A 14449-nucleotide genomic window follows, 5' to 3' on the forward strand; every position below is an offset into this window, starting at 1 on the left:
CGCGGCCAAGTGCGAGTTACCGTACGGCTCTCCGTACGGTAAATCTCATAAAAGCACGCGCAGCCGCGGCACAACAAACATTTTCATACGTTCCCGGCACGGCCGCGTTCGCCGCGAATTTATCGCGCGAAATTGGCGTAACGAGACCGCCGTAACGTTCCATCTCTTCCTCGTAATTGGTAGCTCGGGGCCATTCCCGCGGAAGCAGCACGCGCGCCAAGGTTTTTGAACCCGCGAGACCAAAAGAATCCCGCGCGCGCTGGATGCACGCGCGGAGAAGAGACGGCGGAAAGACGCGACAAAGGCGTCCCCGGGCGACTTCTTTTCGTTTCCGTTATTTTTTTAGAAAACAACCGAGTCGAGAACGGCCGCGTCTCCCCCTCGCGACCACGACTTTCCATCGACAGGAGATAACCCGGAACGTACGTGGAAAAATACACCTGGACAATGGCCTTTTGTGGTCGCGGAACGGATTCCGCGAAATTTATTGGCCCGTCGGTACGGGAATTATCAGGACGGTTCGTATCCTTGCGCGTCTGCGACGGCGACCCCGCTGTTTTTATTCCCAGATCCGAAGAAAACGTTTAATTTCCATCCCCCCCGGAAGCGTGGAAACGTCCAACGGGTCCGCGATCCCGTGATTCCTTCGATCGATGGTCGTGTAAAACATCTGGACCGGGAACGGGGAAGATTTCGTGTACTTTGTCGATTATATCCGTTAAGATAAAAAGCGCGAAATACGTCCGTTGTCGGTGAAACGATCAGAATATTCGAGCGCGACGGCGAACGGTCGCGGCGCCATTAAAAGTTGGAAACAAAGCGCGAGGGGAAAAGGACTGTCCTTCGTTAACTACCGTAAACTTGCGCCCCCACCCTGGACCACGGTCGTTGGAACTCGAAAAATGAGTTTGCCCGAATTAATCGCAGTAAAAGCGGCCGCGTTAAGTATTCACTTAGCGCGGACGTCGCAACATCGCCCGGCGACAATTACGATCCTCTCGCGTTCCCCTATAATTTCGCGAACATCCTTCGAATTTCCACGACGGGGAGAGCCAGAGGGAAACGGAAAAAGCGGGGAAAAAGGGCGCCGGACGGAGACGGGGAGAGAGAGGGGCGAAAAGACAGTAGCGTCCGGAAATCGTCCGTCGAGCCAAGGAACTTTTTCCTCTCGCTCCGTCTCCGTGCCACGGGCCGCTCCTTTTCCGGAAGTGGCGCTCCGACTGCGACTAAACTTCGCGAGAAGTCGAGTTTAAGAGCTTCGTCTGTCCGTCCCCGACGGACCATTCTAAGATTGAAATTAATTATTTCACGAGGCGTGGCGTGGCGGCACGTAACGAGCGAGGACGTCGGCCCCCCCGGAAAACGCCAGGTGTCGCGACGACAGGGGAACGATTTCTCGCAGTCGAATGCGATTATCGAGGAGAAGAAGAGCCAGTCCGCCAATCGGCAGCCACCCGTTGGGGATTTCACCGTCGCGTTTGTTGCGCCTGGTTTTGCCTCAAAATCGCCTCGCATTATCGCCGTCCAGATGCCGTTCGTCCGACATTTTCGCGATCCTTCGCCCTGGACTTTCGCGCACCTGCGGATTTTCCTACGCGATTAACGCTATGGAATTTCAGATCATCCCTTCGGGAACCGTCCCTCCCCTTAAAACCAATCCGTTCCGCGCTGCAATTATACAGTCGGGCGGCAAATTAATCGGACAACCGCGACGAGCGAACAAAATAATAATTAGTATTCTTACGAGTTCTTCGAGATAATTTTTGCGAATTTTAAAGACTCGACTTTGCAAATTTTTTATCGAACATCGTGTAGATAGTTACGTTAAAGCGAGGTTTTAAATTACTGACGATATTTACGAGCTCCGTGAGTTTAAAGTATCGAATCCGAAACCGGTTAAATTGACGGTTTCCGTGGATCTAGCATTAAACGTGACCGTGAGAAAATGGCGTTGGAGAAGCTCCAGTTTAGAGGATAGTCAACAATTACCGATCGTATTTCACCGTCGCGTCAAGCGTCTTTGACTTTATCGTTTCCCGTGATCGTGCGAATCGAGTTCTGAATACTTGGATGATTGCATCGAGTAATAATAATATTGACTTTGTTGTATCATGCTGTTGACGCGGTAAATACTGCTTCGGCGTAGGAGGGAAATAAACGCTATCGACGCCAGCGGTGTAATTGGCCGTGAATCGGCATAAATTTGTTACTCTTTCACCTACAGGGTAAACGTAAACAACGGAGCAAAACCAATTTTGACGTTGGCCGAAAGTAGAGGTGTAATTTTTGGAAAATAAAATGTAAAACTCGGAAAGTCACCGGTGTTTCGGAGTAGATATTAAACGCGACGTCCCTCGGCGGACATGAATCATTCGAAACGACCAATGGCCGAAATCTGATAGCAGACAGACTTTTCAGATATTTGTACCGTAATAATAAACATATGTTTAAACTCACGAATCGCTGAAAATATTCGATATTTAATTTTCAAATTCCGAGCTATTAAGCCCAATAGATAATTCCGTAAAAAATGATACAGGAAAATTTCTCCTGCGTCGCGTCATCCCTTAAACTTTAAAGCCGTTCGCGTACGAGACATTTGTATGTATAATCGCCGCTAAAGCAGATGATTTTAGGTGATCTATTTCGGAAGGGATACCGTGTACGTTTCCCTAGGAACGGCCTTATATTTCTGCACAATTCGACGTCGAACCCGAGAAAATGAAACAAATAAAATTGATTTATAAGGGCATTATTTACCCAGCGACACGCCTGTACCTCCAGAATTTTCACTCCGGAGGCAGAATCGCGTCTCCGATAAATTAAATACAGTACAATCTCGGTAATCCGACACATATGGGATCGAAGCACTGTCGGATTACCGAGATTGCCGGATTACCGGAAATAACAGGAATTAAATGTGTTGCGCAATTAGAAAAACGACGTTTCTTTATTTATGCGATATTATTATTGATAGACGGTGCATCAAAGTCAGGTTTGTTACTTAAAAATGAACGAGGCAATGTTTGTTGTAGAATTATTGAATCAATTAAAAATACGATCCTTGCACTGAATTTAGCATGACACGGAGATTAGAAGCTTTATTTCTCGTCGATGTCTTCGAACAGTATCTCTGGAGAACATACAAATAAAGATGTTTATCGTACAAACAACGTTTCAACTCTCTTCTATCAAGCTGAAACGAATGTCGATCATAAACACGTTGAGGTCCATTAATAAAGCAGTATGTATGGCATAGAAGAACAAGTACAAAACAAGTGGTCGAAAGTGTATGTTAACTCACTCGAGCGATGCTAGTTTCGAGGAAATAAAAATCAAATCTTCTAAAAGAAATAAAACAACTAAGTATTCAGGAGAGAGTTTCTGAGAAAAGTTAAACGCATATACACAGATGGAAATCGATGTAAAGATATTAAGAAGGGATCCAATCGCTTCTTACGTAACGAATAAACGAAGAATCCTCAAGAATCGTTGTCTTATCTAAAAGAGAAAGTATATCCATCATTGTCGTAATACATTTCGTTTGTGGATAATCGAAAGTGTAACATCGAATGAAATTACTGCGAATACGATGGTCCTTGGCGTATGCGATTCTAAAACATAAATTCCATCGAGAAACGAGAAAACGTAACTCCGTCACCGCGATGGACGAGCAACGAACGACGGATCGATTTAATGTTCGAATTCGTGGAGAGTCGAATTCGCGGTGTTTCAAATTGAAAACATTCAATTTCCGCTGGATGCGTTCCGAAGCTAATTTATCAAAGAAAAATTTATACCAATCGCGAGGTACACGCTGCGAGAGCACGGTGTACCATAATTTTCTCACGAATGATTGCCGAGCGCGCGTACGGGAGTCGATAAATCACGACGGAGGTAGTTGATCGGCTCCTTAGAGAAGGACATTCGTGGGCTTAATTTACGCTAATCCGATACCGTTACATCCCTGGCATTCTTCCCTCTCCCCGTGACCAGCTGCGGGAATAACATTTCGATGATCGATCGCCGATCGCGGTTAAGAGGCGTATTAATTGCCCGTCGATCGGTACCTCTAATTACCGGTGTGCACCGCGCTGGCTGATTAATTACCGCCGGCTGGCCATGGGTAGTAACCAAAGTGAGATCGATGTTCAGCCGAGGTATTCCCTTTAATTCGAGTCGATCGAGTGATTATTTTTCATCCCGGTGTGTCTCCTCTCATCCCCTTTCTCCGTTATTTTGCGCGCCATACGAAACGAGTAAAAGAACCCCCCTTCTCTTGGACTTTCAAGAAAATTTCCCCGTTTCCATCTGCTTTCCATCGATCCAAACTAGTAATTTATTTCATATCTTACAGATTCACTAACGTTTTACCCTATATTGTTACTTAATCACTGTCCATCGATCTTCTCAACCGACAGTTAGGCGCATAAATATTCGTTTTGTTCGAGCCGAATTAAATAGTATTTTTGGGTCGCCTCGAATAACGTTTCAAGGGGTTACAATTGCCCCTCTGATACGCTCGAATGCTCCCCGTAAAGACTCCGCCACCCACGATGAAAAATATCAATCGGATCCCTCGTCGATCTCGTTTGACAAAAAGATTGACTTCTGTATAATTTCGGGGGGGCAATGAACCGTCGCAACTAGGCGATTTCGCAACATCGCGAAACAGTTGGCAACGTAAACGCGTGCAGCGGAAGCGCGGAATACGCCGACTCGGTGGAAAAGCGAAATCGAGGAGAAACGTGTGGCGGCGGCGGGATAGGAAAAACGTTGCACGTGCTCGGCTCGGAAAAGGCAGTTACACCGAAATGCCGCTAATTTGCAAACTCGGCGCTTCGAGTACCCCCGGTGCCAGGATTCTACCGGGTCCGTGTCCTCTCCTTCGTTCTTTTGTGTTCTCGAAACGTGACTCAACCGGTGAGTTCATTAGCATCCGGCCACGCGCCGAGAAACTGCGTCGCCGCCAGAAACTCGGCCCCCAAAACATCATTGCATTACTATTTCTTCGTTGTTATCCTCTCCTTGGCTCGAGTCGCTGATTTCTGCCAAAGATTTCGCGCACGGTGCTCCTGAAACCGCCGCGTTCCTAAACGGTGCCGTTTCAAAAGCGTCGAATACTCAGGCATTATTCTATCCGCTGAGAAAACTGCGATCAACTCTCCAAAATACGCAAGATGGCCGCCTGGTACAATTACGAGTTTGCGGTGTCCCGTGGAGGACGAGCGTGCATAGTTTAATTAACGATATCGTTACGGTTGCCCCGTCGACTCGAAAATTTTGCGTCAACTATTCAACGGTCGGAGATCTCCCGGTTACTTGGCGAACCAACGTCCGGAACGATCTCCCCGTCGCGAGAACAACTCGGAACCAACGATTAATAACGAATTCTGCGCGGCCGAGCATTTACATCTAAATTGTAATAAAAGCGTTAGCCGGAGATAGCAATCGGAATTAACGTCGCTGGGCGTTTCGTGTCGAACCGCGGCCCCTTTGACGTCGCGGACGTCGGTGGTTCCATTAATTTGAAAAGCGGCCCGTAGATCCGTCCACCGGCTTCGAGTGCACCCTCTCGAGCATCCTTCGCGCAAACTTCGCCCGGGATTGTCTGCTATCGGACCCGTTGCTCGTTACGCTCGTCACGGACACCTGGATTCCTCCGGCGAAACGTTTCCCTTCCTTAAGTTATGATTTTCGAAAGGGAACAGGAATTTTTAAACGAGGTCGTCGCATTTAGCGTTTTAATGGGCTGAATAACACGTACGAGCGAACAGGAAGCGATTTCTTGCGAAAAAAAACGAGAAAAAATTGTTGTATTTCGAGTTACTAGATTTCAGATGGAGTAAAGAAATTCTAGGAGACTGATTGCATACCTGTCCTCATTCTCAATAGAGTTTCGTAATTTTATTTATTTGTTGTTAAATATAAAATGGTTAAATTTGGACAACATTATCCTACGTTGCATCGTTAAATAGGAGCAGAAAAACGGTAATTAGTACGAGTCTTCGTTTTTCTCTGTTTCAGTTGGAGGAGTGCGAGCCACCGGAGGATTCACCGGTTAAGGTAGGAAGCAATCGCTCTCAATTATATTTAGATTACGGTTCTTCGTTCGAGAAGATCTTAAGACTGTTTAAATTTAACGTTCCTGCGATGTTTCAGCAATTCTGCGAAACACGAATCTCTAATACACGTTTATAAGTAATTATTTGGATGATTCGGTCTTACTACTCAAACAAAATTTTGAAACATTTCCCGAGTCCTGTAAATAGAAGGGCACAAGGGTGGTTATAGAGAGATCCGAGGGCCCCTCTCCATCGATCGAGTATGGATTTCGTCCTCCGCGGGGGGGAAGTCCCTAAAATCCATCCGTGTAAAAGTATCTTCCGCAACGACCCACTTTTCCCCGTTGATGCGTCGAAATGCGGTGCATCCGCACCGCGGGAATGCAACGTCGCCCCCACCCCCTTCCTCATTCGCTCCGCGTCCTTTCCTCTTCCGCAATATCGTCGTCCGACCGATTTATATTAAATATCCGACTGTGCTCGATCTCGACGCGGAGCCCGTGCACGTTCGGGGCCGAGCAGCGAATGCAATTACAAGCGCGTCGACGTCGAAACTGGGCCAACCCCTTGCGAGCAACGGGTTCCCCGCGGGGGCGGGGGTTTACCAAGGCAAGCAGTCGCGGGGGAGGGTGGCGTTAAGCGCGAACGTGGTCAGGTACGTCGCGATAACGGAGCTTTCTGGATGAAAGAGGGGTTGAACGTTGCCTGTTCATCGTGTTATGTAAATTGGTACAGTGACTCGCGCGGAATCGCGATAACTGTAATTTGATAACTGCGATTTGTCCTGGCTAATTTTTGCCCGCGGTTACGAATCAGATAGAAACAATTACCGCGTACAATTCGGACCATCGAGTCACAAATTGCATACAAAAACTTTTCAGTTTGCTAAAGATTCCCTCCAAATTTGAATCGACCTTATAATTAAACGAAATTCTTTCTCGCGATTCAAGACTCGAGTACCGAGATTGGAATCGTATTAGGGGTTACGGATAGCCAACGCGAGTTCGACCGTCGTGGGTTCCCGATTTCGCAGGCAGTTTGGAGAAGTTTAATTCCAGACGGCGTTAACGCGGTACTCGGTAGATCGGATGCGATGGGAGCGTGAAAACAAGCATCGAAACGGGTTATCGTCCTCAGACGCTTTGTATCTCGGCCGATATTCGGGGGAGTGCATCCTCCGCCCGGAAACCGGGCTCGACGACGTTCTTCCTCCCCCGTGGCCTCCCCCTGAGGCCTTCAATTACTGCAGGGACGACGCGACAACCCCGGCGACCTCGCCTTTTCCGTGCAACCAGCGGCCCTGACGTAAAGTATGACGCGCGGAGTAATTTTAATTACGCGATGCAGCAGGCCTGAATTGTTGCTACCGGGAGCTTCAGACATATTGGACTAATTCACGTCATTCGGGCGACACTTATTAAACCCGGGAATGCCGTCAGCCTTAATCCTCGTAGAATGCAAGATGAGCCGTGCGCGAAGGGATGGTAAGGGAACGGAAGGGCGAGAGGCAGACCGAGAAAGAAGGAAAGGGCGAGAGGACGTGATAATCTCTGAAGCGAGTCGTACTCGTGGAAGTCCCGTGGAAGTTCTTCCTGTCTCTACTTCCCAACGAAAGAATAGCTAGTTTGTTGTCGTTCCGGCTGATTTTTGACTACTTCTTTTATCTACGAATTTTCAAAGCTGATTTCCTCAAAGTCGTCGTTGCATGCGTCGAGTTTCAAAATTAAAAGTTGTTAAATGGCGCTCCCGTGGTTCGAGGCGTCCTGCCGGGGGAGCTGTTTCGTCTTTAAGCGAGGGACTAGTGCACGCGGGAAGAACAACGTCGAAGCCCGTAATAACCGGTCCGCACTGGGCCACAGTAACGAAGGCGAAACAAAACGCTGCACGACATAATCGACTAATAATAATCGGCGCGTACGTCGTTATCGGGCGAGGATAACGAGCGCTATCGTTAAGTTTTAATGAGCGCTAGCCCTAAATTAATATAACGATCCTCTCTCGCGGACCGTGACGGCCTCGAATCCGAAATCCCGTGACGTGACATGCTGACCGCACCGTTGTCACGATATTACCTTTCGCAAACGCGGATCCGCGTTTCCATTAATGCCCGGCAATCGTTGCAATTACTTGTAAATTATTAATTAATCGTCACGCCGCTGAGTCCGTGTCACTCGTTACCGGGACGGTCTGTTCGCGGCCGTTTCGCGACTCAATTTTGGTTTTGATGCCTTCATCCAATTGCCTTCTGGGACCCCTAGACAACATTTCTCTTTCTCCCGTTCGCATCACACCCTGCTTCGAGCGACCTAGATTACTGAGGGTACCAGAAGACGATGCACCATCTTTATCACGCTTAATCAGGGAATGCCATCGTATTTATATGTTTTACCATCACTTGCTCTTGCTCACACCTTCTTCTGCCACCTTCCTGCGCACCGACTCTTTCAAATCGGCGACCCGCTGAATTTTAAATTCGTTAAACTAAAAAATGCACGCAACAGACCACGTCCATTTTACATTAGTAACGATAATGCAAGCGCGTATAGGCATATTACGATTAACAGTACAATGAACGCGCGTCCTTTGTCGACGAGCCATCGGGAACGGCGGGGGAGATCGATGTCAATTAGTCGAGCGAGCCTCGTGCGTGGATCGAAGTTATCGACCTAGGTAATTAGCGACTAATCGAAGGATGGTCCCTTAGAGTGGCCGCGTGGCTCACGGCTCGGGATGGTTCTTCGTCATCGGGCCCGCTAATTGGCTGTAATTAGCGCGCCGGGCACTCGATTCTTCGAATTACCGCCGGCTGCCGCGATCGCGGAAGCCTCGTCGGGCCTATGGAACCGGGCACGCTGGAAAGAATCGAGTAATTGGGTTCTCGTGGAGACCACGGACACGCGAGGTCGAATTTTTCGCTTCTGCCCCGTCGATCTACGCTTTCGCGAGCTTCCCTGTGTTTCGATAATTTCGTGAACCTGTTCGCCCCCCTTCACCCCGGTTGGATATCCCGGAAGCTTTCGGAAGCTCGTGACGAAACTGTCACGAACGAGGTTGAACTTTAATCCCCGTCTCGGTTCCGACGATCCCGGAAAAATAGGATATTCGTGATCGCAACATTTGAAGATACTCTCCGTGGCTTTCGTAATTTCCGTCTCACACGCGTCCCCGTGGCTCCGTACACCGACGGTATAGCAATTTCAAACGATACATCCTATAGTCGAAGCAGAATCGTTCCAGTCGTAAAAAGTCGGCCGTTGAGAATCCAGAATTTTTATGCGGCCAATTAGCACCGACGTCGAGGTTACTACCGTGAAAGGACGAATCGGTTAATTATGCCAGGGCGTGGCGAGGGAAGCTCGTTAATGACTTCAGAAGCTATAACATGATTTTCAACATTGTCGAAGATGTACCGCGATGAAGGACGCGCTGGGGGGGGGGGGGGAGAGGGTGAGTGGAACTGGAAACGGGCAGTTCGCCCGCTACGAAACGCTTCCTCGAGGTTAGGCCCGTAAGTCTGAGGCTAACATCAACCTTCAGACGCCGTTTCCGGAGGGGAAGGCACCGACTTCCCTTTTTGTATGCTTGATCTTTCCCCCCTTTTCCTGTATACATGCATGGGTAAGTCCCGCGGCACCAGACTTTCTCGTCTTTCCTAACCTCGTGCAGACGTCACGCGCAGTTTCTTGGCGGTTCATTTCGAACAATGACTTTATTTAGACAATTTACCGATTCCCCGGCAATAAAAAGTTATTCCAACTTTCTCCGTGGAACGTTGCAAACACGCTATCTATCGGATACGACAGTCACGGTGTCCGGGGTGCGCGAAACTTTTGAGATCTGGGGTTATCAAGCGTCCTTTTCATAGAAGAAGCTGCGCGGGCCGTTTCCTTTTACCATCTCGATATTTTTAAAGATATATCGACTCGAAAATTACTAGTAAATATTCGAAGATTTTTTTTCTGAATTAATATTTTGTAAGATTTTCGAAATTGGGAGCTCCTAATTACGGTAAGTGAAGACGTAATTGAAAAAATGCTGTGGTCGGTTGTCGACCGGAGGAGATTTCTTCGTTTTGTCCCGGGGAAGATTCAATTACTTCTTTTATTTCGCTCATGAGCACTATTTCATCTGGAAAGTCCTCGGGGGAGCAGGTGTAACTAGCGTTTCGTAATAATACGAGGTCGCATCGTGTCGCAAAGGGCAGCCTGATCGATTCAACCAAACCCAGTATTCGATATTCGCGACAAAATAAAAGAAAACAGAATCCCATAATATTTGAAAGTTAACGATAATTATTTTGAGCGATCTTTTTTATTATTTGAAAATTATTTCAGTGTCAGTATACCCAATCTTATTAGCGTAATTTAATTTCGAACGTGTCTGTTTCAGTCGTTGTTTATAATTTACAAAATACACGGATTCTTTGCGACGAGGTTACGACGCATACTTCCGATTCACGGAAAGACTTACGACGGGGAATCGGTTAACATAACCGCACCGTAACGCCGCGATAATGCACTATAATGTATAATAATGCATCGTACAGAGGCGGAGTAATGCATGAAAATGGTCCCCTGCAGCGAGTGCTTTTCTTTATTTCATCGCCGCCATTAAATGCGCTGTGATTTCCTGCTGGCACCGGTGCCGTGGCGTAATCTAATTTCGCGGGCTACTGGCGCAATTATTGCTCGCGCGGAAAGGTACCGACGAACCGCGCGATACGTCGGTCTAATGGCCCTTATTAGCATCGTGCGAAACACGGTCGTGCGCGTCATATGAATAATTGCCGAATCTCGACTACGGAACAATGATTTATCGTTAATATGCACGCGAATCTTACGCTCGCGAAAAATGGTCGGGAACTTCGGGTTAAGGACGACACTCTTCCGCTAGAAGGACTAACAAGAAACAGAAAAATGTTTTCACGTTACAATTTTATAGTGGTAAACCATCAGAATTAAAATTGTTTTCGTTTACACGCATATCAGGATCTAGCTGTGAAACTTTAATATTTCTATTTCTATCTCTAATTTCTAGATATTTTGTTAAGCTCCCTCTGCCCTTTCGATGGTAAATCCATCATTGCATACGCGTACCGAGAAATATTCCCAGGTTTTTATTCGCGTAATCGCGTTGTTTGTCGAGAATCACAGACTTTGTTGTCGTAAGGTTGTTTAGAATGCGCAGGTGAACTGTAAACGATACTCTTCCGTTTCGCGATATAACGTCGTTAGTCATTAAACATGGTAATACACGGAAAGTTGCCGTAAAATATGGTAATTAAAGTCGGCGAGATTCCGGGCTGGGAGCAGCAACGAGAGAGGGCGTTGAGCTTTCTCTGGCCGCGACGACAAATACCTTAGAATAATTTAAACGTTCTACTAGACCAGAGACCAAACGTTTAAACTGGGCCTGTGTGACGATCAAATACCGCCTGGAAGTACAATATTGAATGGTCCGACCGTGCGATGGAGATTTCGAATTCCTATTGATGCTATCTCGAATTGAAGCGTAAACACGTTTTCTGTCAATAATTTCGTTTCGTCGATTCGGTTCTTCGCCCGGACAATACGTCTTTTCGACGATTCTCGATCGAAATTGGTGAAAATATTTGACCAGTCGTTCTCGTGAATTAGCAATTTGTTATTTAAAAAATGGTAAACGAGGTTTAAGATCTAGAAAATCCAACGAGAAGATATATTCTTTTACTGCGAAATGAAACACACCGTGAAATTCAAATGGAACAGAAGATAAACGAAATCCAGAATGTACTTTGAAGCTGGAACTGAAAATCGACTCGGATACGAACAAAATAAAATATCAAGGGTTGCACAGTGTGGAATAAACTGAATGTTCACATAGAATGCAAGAAATTGTACATACTTCTTTACTGTACGAAAACTCATGGCACAGTACAAACTCCTTGCCCCTTCTTCGACCTTAACACCTTATCGGTAAAAGGGAAAGAGGTGTATGAAATCTGGAATTATTGATTTAAATTTTGCATAATCGAGAAAAGATACGATCTTCCCCGTTTGTAAGGTGTTAATGCACGACTGTGGTGAAAGTTCTCATTTTTTACCGAGACGAGAGAACATTCGCAACAGGCTAGTCTATTAGTTGCCTGGACGTGGAAAGTCTATTTCTATCTACTTGTTTCCACGCGTAGAGCGAATCCTCGAATACGTAAACGTTCTATGTGCTGAATAAAAGAATAACATTGATAGCACATGGATCTCCGTCGATACACGATCCAAGTTTGGCGATGGTTTACCGTACTTGTTCCTCTCAATGTTTCCTCCGTTTGAATTCTAAGAACCCTACAGTAGCAGCATGTTTAGAGCGTCCTGTACAGCATCTGCATTCACGATTCTCGTCTATAGAGAACGAGTTTCCCGACGGACGAGAGGGTAATACCGTAAATCGGCACCCGTCGTCCTACATTCCGGAAATTCGAGCACACCGGATACACGGTACAACCTTTATGAATTCCTCTGTGCACGAATCGCGAGGGAGTTGAAGTGGAACGATCGTACTGTAGAGAAAATTAATGTGGTACAGTATCGAGGAAACATTTACTGGTCCTCTGCGAGCGACGCTTTTTAGCTCCGGGGGTCCCCTGATTCCTACGAACTGACCATGAATCGTATAATAATTACGCCGACGTATAATAATTCATTCGACGAATTCACTGTGCACCCCTGTGAAACCCTTAAAAATGGAACTTTAGAGGCGTCGGATTTCGTATATCGTGAAACTGACCACTGTTCGTTGATATTGAAATGTGATTGATACGGAAACCCAGTTGCCTTAATTCTCGTTGACCACGATATTTATTATTATTATCATAGAAAAATAGAAAGTTGGCGAGGAAAATTGTATCGTACTCGATATTAAAACACGTATACGTAAGATCTACGTAGTTGAAACGTTGGGTTCCTCTGTCGTAAACAAAGAATTAATAAATTCACCAGGTAACTTTAGCTTTCCACGGAATAGGAAATTTCGAACATGGTCCAGCGTCTTAGCAACGCGTAATTTACGTTTGGCTTTTATCTCGGTAAAGACTGGGCGATCTAAGCATGAATTAGTGCGTTTATGCCGACGATGTGTGCTTTCGTAGATTTAATCAGGGAAATTAATTCGTGAGAAGACCAAACCGGATAAGAGAAGACACGCGTAGAAATAGGCGGAACAAAGGAGTCAATTAAGCAATCAAGATGCGCATGTAGGACATCAACGGCAGTATCCACAGTCAAATCGTTTAGAATGTTCTCGTTAGTCGATGAAAGATAGTTGTTAATTGTATCGTTGTAGAAGAATAGCCGTGACTCGTAGAAAGATCGAACCGTTTTTTTCATTTTTGTCTCAAATTGATCCTGTTCACCGATGACGCGACACTGTCGCGAACACATTGCGCTGTCGGTTCTATTAATATATCAGAAACGTACGCTATAAATTGTATCCGAACCCACCCCCGACAGCAGCCTTGAGAGGCAAGGACAATCGATCTGACAGTTCATACTCGCGCGAGGCACGTGTACGTTCGTCGCTAGTCTTTCTAAATTATTCATCCTCTCGTCCATCGGCGATCCGATTGGCTTCGTCTAATTCCTCCGGCGCGGTGTCCTCCATAATGGTTTTTTACTGTGTCGCCGTCGAGATTGGATTTTTTTAATTTTTACGAGCATCGGACGCCGTTTTTCGCCAGAAATTGAACGCCGTACCGTCCCGCCCCGAAATTGATAATGGCCGCGCCACGGAGCGACCGGGGCGTCGAAAATTTCATTGGCCCGCCGACGGTGATTCGATCGAATCGCGCCCCAAAAAATTATATAGAATCGAATAAACATTTACGGTCGAACCACGCCATGCGTCAAACGCGGACACTTCAGGCAAAAAATCCAGGGAAAAAATTGATTCCTTTTCCTAACATTTTCTTCAAGTTCAACTCGTTAGTAATTGCTTTTCGGTGAACTATTTTTTTTCACAACTCAGAGCGATAGAACGATGTCTTGCTGAAATTCTAGGCACACGAAGAGATAAATTTAACCCTCTTTGACCATCCTTTCGAATGCTCGTGTTTAGAGCTTTTTGTTACAGTAATGGCCCCTCGAGCGAGCTCTATTAGGGATTTTATTTTACGAGCCTACTTTACGGGATAATAGAAATTACCGTGTAAAATTATTATTCCGAGGCATAAGTGGGAAATAAAGCTCGAAACGCGCCTCGTTCCGCGAGGTAACAGGGAATCGAGGGTTTATTAGAAATAAAACGGTTTGGGCGAACGAAACTACTCCCCGCGACTTGGTTATGAATTTTTATTTTCCGAAATTCATGCCCTGTCGCTTCGGTCGCGGGCAAAGTGTCCGTAAACTCGTACA

At 46.4% G+C, this 14449-nt stretch overlaps 1 protein-coding gene across 1 annotated transcript in view; it reads left to right on the forward strand.

The window, feature by feature from the left end:
• Window positions 1-14449, forward strand: part of Pdk1 (Phosphoinositide-dependent kinase 1) — a 484825-nt gene that overhangs the window by 149531 nt on the left and 320845 nt on the right. The window contains exon 3 of the mRNA XM_076767331.1: window positions 6028-6066. Within this exon, the coding sequence (XP_076623446.1) occupies window positions 6028-6066 (39 nt within the window). The remainder of the gene's footprint in view (window positions 1-6027; window positions 6067-14449) is intronic.

This window comes from Colletes latitarsis, chromosome 6, assembly GCF_051014445.1.
Source record: "Colletes latitarsis isolate SP2378_abdomen chromosome 6, iyColLati1, whole genome shotgun sequence".
NCBI classification, from domain to species: Eukaryota; Metazoa; Arthropoda; class Insecta; order Hymenoptera; family Colletidae; genus Colletes; species Colletes latitarsis.